This window comes from Thrips palmi, unplaced genomic scaffold (assembly GCF_012932325.1).
Source record: "Thrips palmi isolate BJ-2018 unplaced genomic scaffold, TpBJ-2018v1 HiC_scaffold_4, whole genome shotgun sequence".
Taxonomy (NCBI): Eukaryota; Metazoa; Arthropoda; class Insecta; order Thysanoptera; family Thripidae; genus Thrips; species Thrips palmi.
The window spans coordinates 14,081,732-14,095,659 of record NW_023144631.1 but is presented as its reverse complement, the minus strand read 5'-3'; the positions used below and the strand labels follow the sequence as shown (position 1 = coordinate 14,095,659).

Sequence of the window (13,928 nt, the reverse complement as noted above, 5' to 3'; positions counted from 1 at the left end):
AGCAATACTGAATACTTTGCACGTCCCAAAACAGGTAAATTTGTGGCGAAAGTGCGGTGTGCGTTTCTTCCCCAACTTGCAGGTGTCCGGTTTTTCCCCGCCCTGACCCTAGAGGCCAGGCCTGGATTGTCGGCATTGGCGCAGTCTGGCGTGCCCCTACCAAATTACGTGTTAATCTTAAAATCCATTTATCAAATCTTAAATTTCGTAGCCGAACCTGAGGTTTCATAAGAATGTCATGTCATGAATATTGAGGTCTAGAACGTGATTATGAGATGTCAAACCCATTAGGATAAGAAATTTCATGACCGGGGTCCGAGGTTAATAAAGAAAAATGGTACGGGACTAACACAGGTTTATTCCTCAACGGACACACAATCATAGATTCACTGACTCAAACGAGTTGTTCACTCTTTTAAGAAGCAAGTATAGCTCAAATGTCCTATTACAAGCTTCATTTTTGTACACTTGTTTGAGCTCTCCAGATCAAAAGAATGAAAGGAACATGTTTGATAATATTAAAGTTAGTTATACTAAAAGCAGACTCGTCTAAACAAGCCACCTGACGGCCAAGAACGTCAAAGCGACTGGAAGTAAAGAACTCTTAAAAGAGGCGGCACCAGAGTCGTCGGGGAACGGTTCCGAACCTGCTTTAACAAGGGGCACCTTTCTGGTCTTAGCAACGCGTTTGAAGAATGTTGACGATTTTTTCGGAGTTCGTTTCAGACTGCCGCTTTGGTAGTCGACATGAACCATGCCCCAGCCCTGGCTGCAAATAAAGAGCACAGTTCGTTAATTTGTGTTTAGTAGGCTAGCCAATGCAGGTACATATAGGAAATGTGTACTTTAGGATCTTTCACGGTCTACCTTCTGTCTGTCATGTTCGTATCTTTCTGAATGAATTCTTAATTCATTTTTAGACACTCAACGTGTTGATGATGTATGGAATCATGCATAAATGATTGAAATTCAAGGTAAACAAAAATGAACTGCACACTTAAAACCTTACGAAGTCTTTTGAGCACAAGGAAGGTGCCAAGTTTTTAATTTGCATTGCAACAAAAAACCACAACAAAAGTACACAAATTCCTAGCATTTTTTTAGGAATCTAATGTACTTTCAAAGTACAACAACTGTTGTACAAAGTACAACAACTGTTGTACAAAGTACAACAACTGTTGTACAAAGTACAACAACTGTTGTACAAAGTACAATGGAACCGGCATGACGAGTGCTGTGCAGCTCAGGCCTCGTGGTTTGTACAATTCTCGTTGTACTCACTGGTGAAACAAAGGCATTAAAATTATGCCCTTTAAGGGCGTGAACGATTTGCGCCCTTAAAGGGCATAAATTGTTTATGCCTTTGGGAAAGGCATTAAAATTTTGCTTGAAATGCCTATACCATTTACGCCCTTCCCAAGGGCATTAAACGATTTATGCCCTTGGGAAGGGCGTAAAAGAGTATTTATGCCCTATAGGGCGTAATTTTTATGCCTCTGTTTTACCAGTGCTTTCTACAACCCCAGTTGTACTTTTATTTTTCAGTTTTTGTTGTGCCTCTGTTGTCATATTCACACTTTTCCTTGCAGTATGTAAAACAAAGAAAGAGTACGTAAGAACTATTTTCGTTAAAAGCTTACGTATGCTCAAATTACTGTTATGTGAAGCAACTTTACTTTAGTAAGGCTGAGTTTTTCAGTGCAAAACACACCGAGCTAACCATGCGCTTGTCGAGCTTCAGGCCCAGCGGAACAGCACCCAAACTTAATGATGCTTTAGAAACATGGCAGAATCGACCGTTTTGACGCCTGTGTGGTATTAGGAAGTTAATTTCTTACTTGTAATTGAAGAATTCAAACGAATCCAGGAAGCTCCACACCATGTAACCAAGAACGTTGGTCTTCTCCACATTCAGCCCGTACGCCAACTCACGGAGGAAGGCCTGGAATGTAATTTAAATATGTTACTGCATGCATGGGGTGGGGTGACCCTAAAGAAGGGAGGGGAGGGGGTCAATACAACACTGAACTTGGTTAACATTCCCTGAAGCTACAACAATCGCATTCCAGGAGTGTGACATCACGTTGAAACTTGGAACGAGGATGAAAAGATGTGACACTTCTTTGGATGTGAGTGAGCCAAACTTAGCTTATTCTCAATCAAACGAGCGCAACGCAATGCTCAGACCGTGACATTTTGTCGTACCCGTTTCAACGCGGTGTCTCGCTCCTCGAATGCACACTATGAACAATTTTGTACGAGACATCACTTTTTTTTGTGCACACGAAATTTCCTCACAAAACTTTGTACAAAACTGGTGTAAAATGTGCAGTTTTTCGTACGAAAATGGTATTAAAAGTTCGTGTGCACAAAAAATTGTCATGTCTTGTACAAAATTTGTACAAAAAACATTTAGCGTGTGAGAGTGAAGTGCGTCAGAAACAAATGCGAATGTGAACTTAGGGATAAAATCATTGGTACGGTAGTAATGAGCTGTCGTGTACTGCAAGTTCGTTGAAAGGAAGTCCGAGCGCTCCGAGGAACTTCTACCTACACTGCAATAGACGGCGCGGGTGTCCCAGTCTTCCAGCGACGAGTCGCCGCCAACCCCACTCTCCGTGAAGAAGACGGGCAAGTCGTACATTTTCGAGACCCACTTGGGGAGTTCTCGCATGGTCCAATTGCTGCTCTGAAAGCAAAGAGTTGCCGAGAACACTCTAAAAATTTGTTGAAACTTTATGACAAAATTGCGCAAAATTGTGGATGACATGTTCGTCACTCGACAACTGATGACCTTGCAAATGATGAAAATGTCATCACGAAGTGAGAGACAGAGTCATCAAATGTTTTGATGACCTCCGTGTATGCACCCAAAAAAAATGACTTCTTGGATCAAGAAAAACTTAACTTTTCTTGGTTTTTGCAAGAAAATATTTCTTGATTCAATTTTTTTCCTTGAAAGAAGAAAATTTTTCTTGTGTCAAGGTTATTTTTCTAACAAAAACCAAGAAAATCAAAAATCAAGAAACCATTTTTCTGGGTGTGGGAAATAAGCCTTAAAATTGCGAGGGGTGAATCACTCAGCGTTCTGGTGTACACATGAGTACACGAGTACGGGTAAGTACACTTTGAAACTCTCATAAATTTCATAATTTCAAGCGTTTCAGGGCTCTATTTATTGTTTCAGCCAATGCCCAACACCAAATCTTACTCAAAACTAGCGGATTTTGCTATATTTTTGAGCTCGAGAGTACACCGAGAACGCGCCAATTTGTACACATGAGTACACCAGCGATCACCCCCCCTGAAATTGTTACTGTCTTGAAATTGGCATTAGATTCCCTTTTGGGAAAAAAACAGGAAAAGCACAACGTGACTTTGCAATGAGGTTGATGATGATTTGCATTGTCCATGTCAAGACGAAGAAAAGGGCTCAAAATAGACCAAATCAGAGATTTGAACTATTTCCCTAGTTTGACGGGTGAATCTGCAGCTTTACATTTTTTTAGAACGACCCGTGTGATAAAGAACCTACATGCAGTAAAATGTGTGAATGGGCTACACTATTCTATTCATTATACTTCAGTATGCTAGGTAGGAATGCAGCATCACTGATATTTCTAATGTGGTAAGTTTTATAGAATCAGCATTGATAAATAGGCAATGCGATTCCTTCCAATTATCGCGCTAGGAGACCATCCTAATTCGCCGGGGTGTATGAAACTATCCTAACTCGCCCGGGCGCTGGGAGACTAGGGTCAGGGCGGGGAAAAACTGACAACTGTCGTGTAATGAACCGCTGATGCCACGGAACAACTTTTGATAGTTGCTATTCCTGTGCCTACGATATTTGAAGTAAAATATGAGGTGTCCAGTTCTTCCCCGCCCTGACCCTACCTTAACTCCCACACATTCTGTCAAGCTAGGATAGTTCCCCAGCACCCGGGCGAGTTAGGACAGTTTCCTAGCGCCCCGGCGAGTAAGGATGGTTTTCTTCGGAGGGGTCAAAATAACAGATAAAGTACGAGTAAAATTGCAGTAAGGTTTTCTATGATTTGGCCGGTTTTGGCCCAGATCATTACATTTTGATGTAGTAAAGTGAAAGACTTCATTAATGCAATATAATGGCGCTTCTGACGCAATAACTGTTTCATGTATTCATGCATTTGAAATGAGTTCTTTATCCCACTTACGTTAACACTTAACAGTAATTGGCGACTTATTCTGAATGAGGGTGAAGGCACATAGGATGCGTCTTACCGTGTCAGCGCTTCCGTGACCACCACCACCGCCGCCGCCGGGAGGACCGCCGCCATCGCCGGGAGGTCCGCCACCGCCTGACCCTCCATCACCTCCATCACCACCGTCACCGTCACCGCCAGGCGGTCCACCACCAGAGCCATCACCTCCAGGGCCGCCGCCGCCGCCGCCCCCACCCGCAGTGACGTTCGAACCACGGTAAATGTTCACGCCCGCGTAGTCGATGCGCTTTACTGGGGAGAGCAAATCAGGGTAATGATACACTTTGCTGCTCTGAGGGATGTTAAAAGCACTTTGTAAAAAAATTTTGTAGACGGATTAATATTTTGCAATTTCTGTGTTAAACCCCTTTTAGATAATTGAGTAAGCTTCATTTTGACTTAAAGTAAAGTGACTTTGGACATTTTTTGGAGATTTAGTCGAAACGTTGAAAATTTTGGTTCTCGTAAGATTTTGTTCGCATACTTGCTGAGCAGAGTGTGATAACTTAACCAAAATAACGGAAATAACGCTTTTGTTATTTATTAAAGGTATAACCAATAACCGCAAACATTTGTAAAAGGATTAACGTTAATTCATAGTAACAATAACTGTGGATAAACATTTAAACGGTATAAAAGATAACATTTTTGAGAAGAACAACTCGTTTTGGTTTAGCAAAATAACGGTTATTCCTTAGTAACGATAATCCTGTAGCAAAATTAACGGTTACATCTCATATTAATAACAATAATTTGTTTTATCGTTATCATAGCGGGCAAGCGAAGCAAGGCTTGACGGCTATCCTCGCCGAGCTATAAGAAATCGCGTCCACGATAATTCGGCGCTTCGAGTCCTTAAGTCTCCTCTGGGGGCCCCAAAGGGGTCTATGCGACTCTAGCGGCACTTATCAAGCCGTACGCCCAAGGCGCAGCGGAAGGAGAAAAGAAGCGCATCGTGTAATATAAAAAATAACGTTAAATCGGAACGGTTTTGCGATTATTGATATGAACTGCAACCTAAAACCGATGGGCCACAATTAACGTTATTAATGATCCTCCAATGATGAAGGTTAATTTCAATAATCGTTATTCTGTATAACCGTTAAAAGCTATTAACCGTTGTTTATCTACCTGATTAGATGTGGGTATAATTTTATCGTTAATGATTCAATCGTATGTTATATTTGTTACTAACATTAACTAACAAAATTAAAACAACGGCAGTAATGGTATCTTCGGAATTTCCGTTAAGTTACCGGTTACGTTAAGTTTTCGCACCCTGTTGCTGAGATCTGTGGGGAAAAAATCAGGGAGACTCATCCCTAGTAGTGTCATAGAATTGACTACAATGGGCTTTATATCTGCAATAGTTTTCAAGAAAAAAAATAAAACATTTTTTTTTGTTAAAAAATTTGTTTAAAAAATTGTCAAAAAAACTGTTTTTATTTTTTTCTTGAAAACTATTGCAGATGTAAAGCCCATTGTAGTCAATTCTATGACACTACTAGAGATGAGTCTCCCTGAAGTTTTCTCCACAGATCTGAGCAAGTATGCAAACAAAATCTTACGAGAACCAAAATTTTAAACGTTTCGACTAAATCTCCAAAAAATGTCCAAAGTCACTTTACTTAAAGTCAAAATGAAGCTTACTCAATTATCTAAAAGGGTTTTAACACAGAAATTGTAAAATCTTAATCCGTCTACAGCAAAAAAAAATTTTTACAAAGTGCTTTTAACATGTATGAGCCCCCTTAAAACAATGTGAATGCTGAACAGGTATGCAGGGACAAACTGTCCCACGCTTGTCAGAAATTTTGGCCCTTCCAGTTGTGTTGATTTGTGCCAGCATATTAGCAGCATTTTTGGACCGCATTTCGATACATAATTCACGTAATTTCGAAGTAAGGAACAATGAACCCACTCGACGTACCTTTTAAGAGGGCCTTTTGTTCCTCCGTGAAGGCGGGCCGGCTTGCCCTGATGTCTTCCGGGTAGTCGCCCTTCACCAGCGGGTGCAGAGAGAGTCCGATTCCGTGCTCCAGGTTGTCCTTGTCGGCCGCGGCCACGTCCTCGCTGGAGTCCGATCCGGGCCGTGAGAATCCAGGGCCCACGCCGAAACCCACCATGCCTGTCAACCCAGACAAAATTCAAATGGTGCTCTTCCACTGTTTTTAAACGAATGTGACCGTCATATTTGTAATTGATCCAGGATGCGGAAGAAGGGGCTAATTCGACTCATCTTCCAATTGACTTTTCGCCCTATTATTGTGCCTCAGGATAGTTTGCATCATCACACCAAACTATTTGACTCAATTCCTAACAGTTGAGAAGAAAATCCACATGGAAAATGGATATTACTCAATTTGAGCCCTCTTTCATCATTTCATCAGGAAATCGAGGTTACTTAAGTCCACATGATTATATTTCACAAAATGTCAAAAGGAGATAACAACTAAAGTATTTATTAATCAAATGTAAAAAGAGTCAACTCAACGTGACTCCCCCTATTAACCGTTTTTACTCACACATTAAAAAAAGGGTTTGTGTATATTCCTTTTAAAGCTAGGCCCAACTTTGATTTTCAGTAACGGTAACACCGTTACTTCGTTATCGGTAACCCGTTTCTTTTACTAAAATGGGTAACGTTACGACGTTATCGTTACTCAAACCCAATGAAACGGTAACGCGTCACCTTTCAAAAGTAACTTTCAAAACACTGGTCCTCAGGCCATGCCAGAAAACACTGCTCTCAAGCGCAGATCTCCCCCACCATCTTCAACCGTTTGAGCCTCTGAGCGCTTCTTACTCCGAACCCCTAAGGTCGGCCCTGGTTCCGCCACTGCCTGTTCTAATGCACGCACCCTTTTGAGATTCGTAGTACTTGTCGTGGTAGACCTTGTGGGCCATGGCGTGCCCGAGGATAAGGTGATGCAGACACAACTGGCTCTTTTCCCTGGTCGTGATGTCCATTGGTGGCACCCAATGCATCATGCCGGCAAGGGTGCAGTACTGCTCAGCCTCGTTGATGGTCAGCCAGTATTTCACCTAACGGGATAAACAGAGGTGACTGAGTGATGCGTCGACAGAACGCTCGTGACAGCTTGCAATGGGCTGCACGCCAAATGCCTATAAAAGGTTCGTACATAACTAATGCCATATTTGTGAACACTCCCAATATCCTACTGAGCTTTTCCTTCGTAATACGAACGAAGAGCTGAGTATTATGAAAGCGCAGCGAAGGTAGTAAACTATGATGAAGAGTTCTCAGTAACTTGTGGCCAGTTTGTTCGTACCACCAAATGTCTCTGTATTATGATAGATTCGTATCGTAAAGTACTGAGAATTAGCATTAGCTTAGTATTATGACTGCACGACATTACTCGGTAGAAAATTGGAAGTGTCAATGTTCAGTTGTGTGGACATTTGTATATTAAGTAGGTAAAATTTTATAAATATTTAAGCACAATAAGAAAATATTGTCCTCAATGTATTGGCGGATGCTAAAACATGGCGGGCAATTAAAAGCTTGTGGTGGATAGTTGAAATGACACTGACAATGTAGTAGTCACAACTAAGACTAAAGTTTTTGGTGAGACGTACTTCTTTATCACCCAAATTTGTGTGATGAAGGTTTTTAATCACCTAAGTTGAGAGAATATACTATCTACCTACATATTAAACTGATGCACAGTATTGCCCAAATTTATGCAATGAAACCTTCTTCTGTCAAATTGGGTTTCTAGAAACTCCTAACCCACGTTGGGGTGGTAAAGTATACCTTGCCCAAAATTCGGTATTGATCAAGTCTCTTTTCACAGTACGTGCACTGAGCGTGACATGCATGACCGGCTGACATGCAAGCATGTCAGCTGGTTCTTTCAGGAAAATAAGTGAAATTTTTAATAACTCTGTAGCAACGCCAACGCCATTGGCACAGAGAAAAGGCGCAGCTAAGATAGGGTTATGGCCCCGCTATTCCGCGAGGCTTCAACTCAACACCTGTTTCCGACATCGTACATGGAGCCACGTACCTTGCTTCCGTACTCTGCGAACAGAAAGTCTGCGAACTCAGCGAAGACGGCGGGCATTTGTTCGCCAAGCCACCCGTCGAACTCCTCATGCAGAGCTTGAGGGTGATCAAAATGGTAGATGGTCACCTGCGACCCAAAATTTGAAATGGTGAATTGAAGGCGCGTGCATTGAGTTAATGACGCGCCACCTGCAAGAGCAAGGCCCTAACTCTGGACTCAAAAGCACACCACGCTCGAGCATTTCACAGGTGCAGTTGCCACTTAACTCTGCCGTAAGAAAATGCAGAATTTATGCAAATTAATGAACAAGGTTGATTTTTGGCCCGTCCCGTTTAGTTTTTGTAAAAAAAATGACGGAGGGACGGGCATATAGTATGATCCCTGCTGTGCGTCCGTCCGTCCGTCCGTTCGAGGACTTCCCGTGGTCCGATCTAGACCAAATTTGGTATGCAGCCTCCTTGGGTGATCCTAAGAACCGCCCGGTGGCAGCAAATCCCATTCAAGTCCCGGGGGCGCTGCTGCAGGTGCATCATGGTCTACATGGGGTCGAGGAGGATCTCGGCAACGGATGCAGCTAGAAGGCCATGTAGGGGTATTTTTGGAATCGGGGCGACGAGAAAAAAACCAATGGTGCCAGTTTCGAGCGAATCGGAGAAGTTCGGACCCGGGTTTAAATCCCAGCGAGGTATTTTTTGAACATTCTTTTTATTCGAGTTTTTGCATTGTTTCTGATGTTTTTGAGGGTGCTGATGACGAAAACGACATTTATTTTAACCCCAGACTCAGGTTTAATTCCCGTCAGGGTCAAACATAGGCGAAATTCGTACGTTTCTTAGTGTATGGGACGGGCCAAAGTTGCCGATGTATATCGCTACTTTTCCTGTTATTCTATTCTGAAATCAATTTGGCTTGACTACACTCTCATTGCAAGGGAGGGTGGGGAACCATGACCACTGGGGTACCATGACCACCCCACTCGCTCTCGGGAACTACTCAGCCGACGGCAACCGGTCAACCGGACTTTCGAGAGAATCGGATTCTTACTATTTTCAAACAGAGCTCTACCTTCTTACTTTAAGGGTACAACCATAGCACCTCTCCAAAATTTTCGTTACAACGTTTTCGCTGCTCAAACGAACGTGACATTTTGTCATTTTGTCACGTTCGTTTCGACGTAATGTCACGTACTTGGAATGAGAGTGTATGCAAATCAAAGCTTGTTAAATTAAAATTTAAACAAAATTCACCCTTTACGACCAGAAATTCAAGTTAAACAGATCAGAATGGGTCGCTCTGCAGTAACCGCAGCGAAAATCGAAAGGTGACACATCATGAAGTGAGACGGGTCTGTCTGCCCTACAAAGGGTGGTACTAAAATGTATAACCGTACGAGGGTGATACAGTGCTCCCTCCCTCCAACCTGAGGATTCGGGGGACAAGTCCAGGTTGGAGAGAACAGAAGAAACAGTTGAACACGTGTTGCAAGGGACGGCGAGGGTCGAGCTCGCGCACCGAGAGGCCAATAAAAGCGATCGCGTTGAGGCCCGATGCCGACCACGCCTTCTGCCGGGCTCGCCGTGCTACCTGCTTCCTATTGTGGAGGCATCTTTCGGTCCATACCATGGTCCGACGTTTTGGCGACCGTCCGGGTTTATGGCTGCACTCGTCAGACCCCTGTCAGACGGCGAGCTCGCCGAGGGTCGAGGGTACACAGCGAAAATAAAAAAATCAGGCTGGAGGGAGGCAAGCTTACAAGGAGGGAGCACTGTACTTTGATGTATGGCCGAAAGAAGCAGATACTTTTTGGTATCACCAATGAACGGTGACATTTCTGCAAGAAAAACAACAACCTCGATGTGCAGCCAGTTTTTGCTCATGCCATGGAGTACACACTAAATGTCATGGGACTTTATTTGTCCCACGGTTTATGCAATTTAAGCACATCCGACGCTGATACAATTTTGTTCCCGTCTGGTGACACATTTTGTCCGGCGCCAGCTGCAATTTGTACTTTCACTAGACAATTTGTCCCGCCTGGCGGCCACAAAATTGCATCACCACCGGATGTGCTTAAAATTGCATAAACCGTGGGACAAAAAAAGTCCCATGACATTTAGTGTGTATCACCATTTTCCGGTGATTCACAAGTGTGTGTCATTTTTTCGGTGATACTTTTCGCATCGCCAAAAATAGGTCACCCTTCGAACTTCGTGAATTAGAAAGGGTTCTGGCTCACCACTGGTTCGATATTCTTTCGACGCATTTCATCGATGACGTCATGGTAGTGCTGCACGCCTGCCGGGTTGATGGAGTCCTTACGGCCAGTCTTAAATATCCTCGCCCAGGAAATGGAGAAACGTAGAGCGTTCAGCTAAGAGACGAGAATAGAAGCCATTATTTTTCATGTTTCGGCTTTTGTCATTACATCGCAGTGAATACACAGTAAAAACTCTACGAAGAACCGCTTTGTAATACGAGGAAAATGAAGGCATTGTAAAATCGACGAAGAAATGCTTCGTATTACGAAGCAAAATCCTTCGTAATACGAAGCATTTCTTCATAATACAAAGCAATTCTACAATGCCTTCATTTTTTTTGTAGTTATGAAGCAAATGCTTCGTAGGCTTTTAAGAGTGTATATGCTATATTCAGTTAAGGATTTTCTGTTTTCACTCCCGGGGTGAGTGTGGATTCCACGCCTCTGAGGCGCCTCTGCGGGCGTAGAATCCACACTCACCCCGGGAGTGAAATCAGAAAATCCTTAACTGAAAATAGCAATATATTCGTCGCAGCGTTGTAGTAAGTTTTCACGAGGCATTTCACAATAAAATTTTAATTGTGTACTGAAAGAAATTTGCAGGGATCCTTAACTTACCCCATAAGGGCATCATAACGTTATGATAAAGAGTTAAAGTTATTACCCTTAACTTCTAACATCTTTTCAAAAAGGTTAAGTTATTTTTTTGGTTTCGGATTTGTGTGGATATACCTTTGCAAGTACTTTCTTAAGTCCGTACCCTTAACCTTTAGTACGTTATGTTACGTTATGAAAGCAGTGTTAGTTAAATGTTAAGTTAAGGATCCCTGGAAATTTGGAAAACATTTGAGGCAAATAAATAAATTTTCCTAAATAACTAGAGTAAAGCAAATAAATTTGTTTGTAAGACAGTACGGTTGGAAATGTGACGGAAATTGATCTTTGGCGAAGTAAGTGCATCAGATTTCCTCGTGTCGAGCAATGGGATTTTCCATGGGGCACATGATGCGTTCGCCTCGGACGCATTGTTGCACTTACGGACTGCCAGGTACTCACTCCAATATCAGCAGCAATTCCGATATCTTCCTTGTAGCGGTGATACGAATCGGCTGCAATGTCTCCTGTTTGATCGGTTGACTTGTTGTGGCTGTGATAGTACGCGTCGAACACGTTAACGCCCTTGCCTGCAATCAAGGTCAAAGCCAAACCAAAGGTAATAACTTAACGAACGGTGCGTCAGATTTTCAGATTTTCAGGTAACAGTTTCACGTGTCAGAAACAGAAACTATGCGCGATCTGCTATACCAAATTGCTCAGTGCATTCAGGTGCGTGCTCAAGTACACCTGCATGATTATTCGAGTTCTCATCTACATATAGTGTTTAGATGCGTGCTCTGAGCATGAAACTATTTAAATTCAGAAAAGGCAAGTTCACACTTGTCTGCAACTAGCTCCGAAATTTTATGGATAAAAACAATAACAACACTGGTAAAACTAAAGCGTAGTGTTACTCTCTGTTTTCAAGCGTAATCAGGTTACGCTTGAAATCAAACGTAACACACTGAGAGAAGGGGTCGGTCGGTGCCTCACGATAAAACTGTGTTTTGTGGAACCCCCCAATGGCGACAGTTACACGAGTTCAATCCTTGCAACTGTTCAGCCGATGATCGCAATAAGACTGCTAAATAGTGAGAGTGACTGAACCGCCAATAATAGTCAGCATGAAAGGACTCGATTAAACAGGCTTTAGTCATAGGCTTGATCGATGGTCAGTAGTCGCGACTAAAGCGTTTAGGTGTGGCACCGAAACACTGGCGATGCGACACTCAACACGGAAGTCGCGTTGCCATCGCCCAGCGCTCCGCCATATTCTCAACAGTGCGTTGAGTTGGTAGAGCGACGGACTCGTAACACGTAGGTCCGTGGTTCGAGCACTCGTTTTGGAGTCGTTTTTTCATCGGTTTACGTTTATGTGTCAGGACTAAACAGTCAATCGTCAGATCTTATCGCATTCAGTCACTGTAACAAGATTTGATTCAGTGGCAGTGGCTAAAATAGACAGACGACATGTTGGAAAAAGAGTACATCTCACAACTAAAGTAGTGCGATTAAACGATTTAAATGTGGCCATCGAACGTTTAATTGAACCCCCAGCGACCAAACAGATTGGTTGTCACAGCTGTAAGTTTAGGTGTGGCCCCAAAACATTTCCCTCAGTGCAGGCTCATCCATCCGCCTAGTTTCCCCTTATGTAAATGCATGGGGGATTTTCCAGAGTATGCTTCATTTCAAGCGTAACGTCTTTAAGCTTAACTTTATGCTTGACTCAAGCATAGAGTTACGCTTTAGTTTTACTAGTGAACGTTCACGTTTAATTTCCATCGTTTTGTGGAGAGATTTTCTCAGGGCTTTTTCTTCGGAGCATTACTTGCGCTCTGATGGAAGGCAAAACGCATCTCTTTTCTCAGATAGTTAACGAGCGCTGCGCCAAAGCATTCTTTTTTCTGAATATGGACTAAGAAGGGACCATCAACTTTGAGCTTATTTGACTTACATCCTGTAGCCTTCCCTTACTGTCATTAACACTGAGCTGAACAAGTAGATCCTCACCTTTCCCGGTAGAAAACCTTTTCACGTGATATCCTGATAGTGAAGCATGCAATTTTGTTCAAGTTTCCGAAATTTTTCGGAGAACGCCCAGAGTTTGCTTTTTGGAGAGCGCCATTAAGAAGTTTCAGAAAAATTCCATGGACTTTTCCCATTTTTTTCTCTCGGATATTTCGGATCCGCCACTGACGCTGGGCCGACAATCCCAGAACGGGACCGGGCGTCCGCTGTGCTGGTCGCTGTGCCGGACTCACCATCTTCGTCCCACGCGCCCTCGGTTTGGAACGCGCTCGTGCCGCCGCCCAGGAGGCCCCCCTCCGGCAGAATGTAATTTGCCTCGTCTTCGTCGCCGACCTTTCCAGCGACGGCAAACTGACGGCGCTCCCAACGCACAGGACCAGGCAGGCAACCAATGCCCACGAAGTCCCCATGTTGACTGCAGGGCAAGTGGACAGTGATCTTTTTTATAGCATGATCGCTATCTTGATAAAGGCGCGTACTGTGACGATAGGTGATAGCGCGACACGGGCAAGTGATATGGTTCCATACTAGGGGCCGTCGACATTTGCGACTTTTCGATTTCGACAACGGAATAGCACTCAAAAGTTGCGTTTTTTAATGCTGATTTCGATCTGCCCTTGGTTTTGCGATCAGACTAATTTGATGACCCACCGGCCGTTTTATGAAAAAAAGCGGTGTTTTTCATTTTTTTACTGTGTTAAGGCCCCGGACAGCCTCACGTCGTCGGCCAAGGTAGGTGACCGTTGAGTTGTCTTCAGTAGCAAAAAAGAC

General features: G+C 43.3%; 1 protein-coding gene across 1 annotated transcript; it reads right to left on the bottom strand.

The window, feature by feature from the left end:
- Positions 1 to 338: 338 nt before the first annotated feature.
- On the bottom strand, positions 339 to 13,701 carry LOC117649900 (beta-glucosidase 4-like). The gene is made up of 11 exons (XM_034393085.1): positions 13,637 to 13,701; positions 13,391 to 13,572; positions 11,586 to 11,713; positions 10,509 to 10,643; positions 8,273 to 8,398; positions 7,103 to 7,286; positions 6,172 to 6,369; positions 4,261 to 4,493; positions 2,555 to 2,689; positions 1,839 to 1,942; positions 339 to 769 (listed from the first exon to the last, which is right to left on the bottom strand). The coding sequence occupies exons 1-11, from the start codon at positions 13,699 to 13,701 to the stop codon at positions 550 to 552; spliced, it is 1,710 nt and encodes a 569-aa protein (XP_034248976.1). The 3' UTR covers positions 339 to 549.
- Between the last annotated feature and the right edge of the window lie 227 nt (positions 13,702 to 13,928).

Coding starts and splice junctions, on each gene's coding strand:
- LOC117649900 (XM_034393085.1), bottom strand. CDS start 13,701: ATGTCGACGGCCCCTAGTATGGAACCATATCACTTGCCCGTGTCGCGC. Junction 10,644..11,585: donor GAATTGCTGCTGATATTGGA/GTGAGTACCTGG, acceptor CTCGTCTCTTAG/CTGAACGCTCTACGTTTCTC. Junction 770..1,838: donor TTTGAATTCTTCAATTACAA/GTAAGAAATTAA, acceptor CTTTATTTGCAG/CCAGGGCTGGGGCATGGTTC.